The 3,973-nt window shown below is 40.0% G+C and overlaps 1 protein-coding gene across 1 annotated transcript in view; it reads right to left on the bottom strand.

Annotated features, from left to right (window-relative positions):
• LOC106099750 (EH domain-binding protein 1) overlaps nucleotides 1-3,973 on the bottom strand; it is a 22,463-nt gene that overhangs the window by 8,669 nt on the left and 9,821 nt on the right. The window contains exons 4-10 of the mRNA XM_013278397.1: nucleotides 3,921-3,968; nucleotides 3,279-3,396; nucleotides 2,690-3,208; nucleotides 2,355-2,488; nucleotides 1,731-1,866; nucleotides 1,249-1,315; nucleotides 632-758 (exon numbers count right to left, since the gene is read on the bottom strand). Of these exons, the coding sequence (XP_013133851.1) occupies nucleotides 632-758; nucleotides 1,249-1,315; nucleotides 1,731-1,866; nucleotides 2,355-2,488; nucleotides 2,690-3,208; nucleotides 3,279-3,396; nucleotides 3,921-3,968 (1,149 nt within the window). The remainder of the gene's footprint in view (nucleotides 1-631; nucleotides 759-1,248; nucleotides 1,316-1,730; nucleotides 1,867-2,354; nucleotides 2,489-2,689; nucleotides 3,209-3,278; nucleotides 3,397-3,920; nucleotides 3,969-3,973) is intronic.

Genomic DNA, 3,973 nt, shown 5'->3' with positions numbered 1-3,973 from the left:
TCTTAAAACCGGTGTCAAATTAATTTTAAAATCAAAATTGGTAATTTTATATGTAAATTGTAAGATTGTCGAAATAAAGGCTATTATTATTATTATTATTATTATTATTATTAGTGGAAACCTGCGGTGTTCCTTGTAGATAAATTGCTTTGTTGCTTACAACGAAACAAAATAAAGCTGTGAGTTGAGCAAACGAGTTCGCAAAATAATAAAAAGCTATTAGAAATTTTTTGTCACATATTTGCCACTGTTTGTTTAGAAGAGGCATTTATAACTTGACTTAAGTTGGCCGGGCGCAAATGGTGCTTAGCTTAAACCTTGTTAATGAGTAATCAATTAGTCAAGTAAGGACCGACATTTCAAACAAATACACATAAAAGTGTCCTATAGGTGGTCCCAGTGATTCTCAACCTTTTTTTATTACGGCATATTTAACGACTTCAAAATTAGGCGGCACACAAAGAAAAAGATAAAAATTATTTACTTACTACACAGTGCATAAATGACAAAAATATGCAAAATTTTGCGGCACACAAAAGTGCTGCGGCACAGTGGTTGAGAATTACTGTGGTATCCTATCGTATTTCGTAAGTAGTCCACCGACAGTTTCCCCGCCTGTACGTGTACGTACCGCGGGCGCGGGCGGGCCCGCATGCGGGAGCGGCGCTCGCTGACCTCCCTGCTGAAGAGGTCTGTGGGCACGCTGCCGTCCGTGTCGTGTCGCCCCACCAGGTACGACGACTCCGTCTCGTCGTTACCTGCACATACCAAAATGTATGGATGTAATACCTGTACGTTACTCAGCGATAACGTAGCTTTCTAACGGTCAAAGAATGTTTAAAATCAGCTCGGTACTTTTTGTACTATACTTACAAAAATACAAAAAATAGATCTTCCCGCTCTATTAGTATACACTAACTGTTGCCCGCGACTTCTACCACATGGAATTTAAAAATAATAGTAAATGCAGCCTATATTACTTAGTGGTTGAAAAGCTTTTTAATGGTACAATAATTTTTTAAATCGACCCAGTAGTTTTTGAGTTATTTCAATACATACAAAAATACAAATCTTTCCTCTTTAGAATAGTATAGATGGAAAAAAATTGCATTAATATATATATGCATTGTTATTAACAAAGCATTTTTTTAAATTTATCTACAAGGCTCCGTTAGATACGTAAGTCTTTGAAATGGTTGGGTCGATATTAATGGTCTGAAGTACTAAATAACGAAAATTAATATATACCTAGTTGTTCAACTTGCAGCTCGCTGCCGGTGAAGTGCGCGCGCAGTTGGAACAAATACGTCATTATCTGGAACAGGAAACATACAAACTAATGAAGAAAATGCAAGAATAATCTTAACTATACTTTGAAATTGTGTAATTCGCTGAATGAGTGAATGTAGATGAATGAAAAAGAAAAACGTAGTGTGAGTATACAAGTAAATGGCCAAGCAAGTGATGTAGTGTGTGTCATCAAGTGAGTGATGGAATAAATGAGCAAGAAAAAATGTGAGCGAGTCAATGAGTGATTGTGTGAGTTTCTAGCGAATAAGCGACTGTGTGAGTAAATGAGTGCGTGAGCGAGTGAGTAGTTCGCTAAATGAGTGAATGATAATGAAAAAGAAAAAGTTAGAGTGAGCGAGTGATTACGTGATAAAATGAATAAGTGAGCGAGTGAGTGAGAGTAAACATATGAGTGAGTGAGTGAGTGAGTGAGTACTAACGGCGAGCTTGTCGGGCGCGGGCGGCGCGCAGACGTCTGCCGCGGTGAGGACCTGCGAGATGCCGAGGCGCGCGCTGGCCTCCAGCGCCACGCGCAGGTTGCGCTCCGCCTCCTCCGGCTGCAGCCCGCTGAAGTCTCTGCGCACATTTGGGACACTACTGGCTGTCGCCCGCGACTCCGCGTCGGACAGAACTGTAGCCTATCTGTCCTTCCAGATTATCCTCTACATCTAAACCAAATTTCATCGAAATCCGTTCAGCCGTTTAGGCTACAAACTCTAACAAACATCCTTTTAAATTTTACATTTATAATATTAGTATGAACTATGATAACACCTCAGGGAAATAAAGTAATCGAATGTCATTAAGACTAGAGGTCACAAAACAAAGTAACATGTAACTTACTGCACATGTAACTTATTTTAACTTATAATCAACACTATTGGCAGAATACTAAACAAATCTCAAACATTGCTTCGTAAGCGCTGCTTACAATTTGACAGACGTTATATTTTAATAATATGGCCTTATTTAAGAGGCTTTTACACATAGGCGTCGCCAACAAGACCTTCGTTAGCCGTCGGTTTGCGAGGCCCATGGTGTCATAAGAAGGTGGTATCACCGACATGAGGTCAGGCCGGAAGCGGTGTATGATGGCGCAGAAGGCGAGGCCGGAGCGGAAGCTGGTGGTGAGGTTGGTGATGCGGCAGACGCGGTACTCCCGCGTCACTCCCTGGCACCACTCCAGCAGGTCCTGCACCTGAACACACATAGTTATCCATATAACATACAAAAAAAAACTTTAAAAAACATATCCAATACACGTCAATCAAAATATTTACGACGTAAGGGATGTAATGCAAGAGTTTATCGGAAAGTATTACAAATTGGCGCTAGTGGACTCGATACTAGCGCCATCTACAACAAAATTTCGATTCAACTTTGATATAAGCTGACTTACCGGAGTTTTATCTTTATCCAATCCTTTCAATGGGAACAGTTTCTCCATATCGACGACGGGTGTCTTCTCACTGTCATCTCCCTTCTCATTCTCGTTGGTGTCGAGGCTAATGTTGTTCAAATTCGTCTTCAATTCCAAAGGCTTAAGGTTCTTTTTGGCTATCGTCTTCGGTTTGAATTGTAACGCCTTAAAGTTATCTACTATTGGTTCTTCCGCTTTTGGGGTTGATGTAAATTTGGGAGATTCTGTTTTAATTGACAATTTCGTAAAGTTATTATATTCTGGTCTTTTGATATTAATGTCTTTGGGTGTGAAGTCTATTTCTTTGTTATTTGTGGGCGTGGTTGGTGATGTGGGCGTGGCGGGGTTGGTGGGCGTGTCCGTTGTGGGCGTGATGGGCGCGGTGGGCGTGGCAGAGTTGTCAAAGTTTAAACTCTGTACACTATTGGGCGTGGCCGCGATATCACTGTTTGTCAAACTTTGCGTCATTTCCTCCATTTGTTGACGTAAGTCGAGCATCTGTTAACAAATATCATAAATTTAAAAACTATTCAAGTACACATTGTGTAGGCCAATTTAGGAGACTCACCTGTCTGGTAGAATTATCAGAGAGCGTGTAATCATCTTCGTCAAGGTCCTCCAGCACGGCGATGTCAGAATTATTGTTGACTGACAATAATGAAGCCAGCGACTGCATATCTTCATCCCTACAACACAATGGTATAGTCACATTACACAATTTCTTCTATGAAACCACCTATTAAGAAATCTTTATGAACCCAAACTTGGATTGAAAGATGAAAGTGACGTTGGCTGAGAATTGTTTATGACTAACCATGGCAACCTTGCTTATTTCCTTCTATTGGCAACATTACAGGTTTTGTTACTTACCCGCATGTCGTTATCTCTAATTTATTTACCTCTTAAGTTTAAAATCATGAGAAAGTCTATAGACTGTTGTAAGTGTAGAGGGGTTTTTATTAAAAAAGAGATTCAAAAACAAACAATGATTGCTGACATCTTTTATTACAAAAAAGTGTGTATATTATGACCTTACTAATATTAGAAATGAGAAACTTTAGATGGATTAAGAACGAATCTCAATAAAATTTGGCATACATAGATGACAGCGTGGAAGTACACACATAGGCTAATTTTATACACTATTTTTATAAATTCCATTCAAAGTTGCGGGTGTAATCAAGTTAATATATAAGAGTAGTGTGCTCACGTGGCGTGTCCCTCCCGCAGCAGCACGCTGTGCAGCGTGAGGTGCAGGCTGGC

Source organism: Papilio polytes, unplaced genomic scaffold (assembly GCF_000836215.1).
Source record: "Papilio polytes unplaced genomic scaffold, Ppol_1.0 DF824325.1, whole genome shotgun sequence".
NCBI classification, from domain to species: Eukaryota; Metazoa; Arthropoda; class Insecta; order Lepidoptera; family Papilionidae; genus Papilio; species Papilio polytes.
This window is presented reverse-complemented; position numbering and strand designations above follow the sequence as displayed.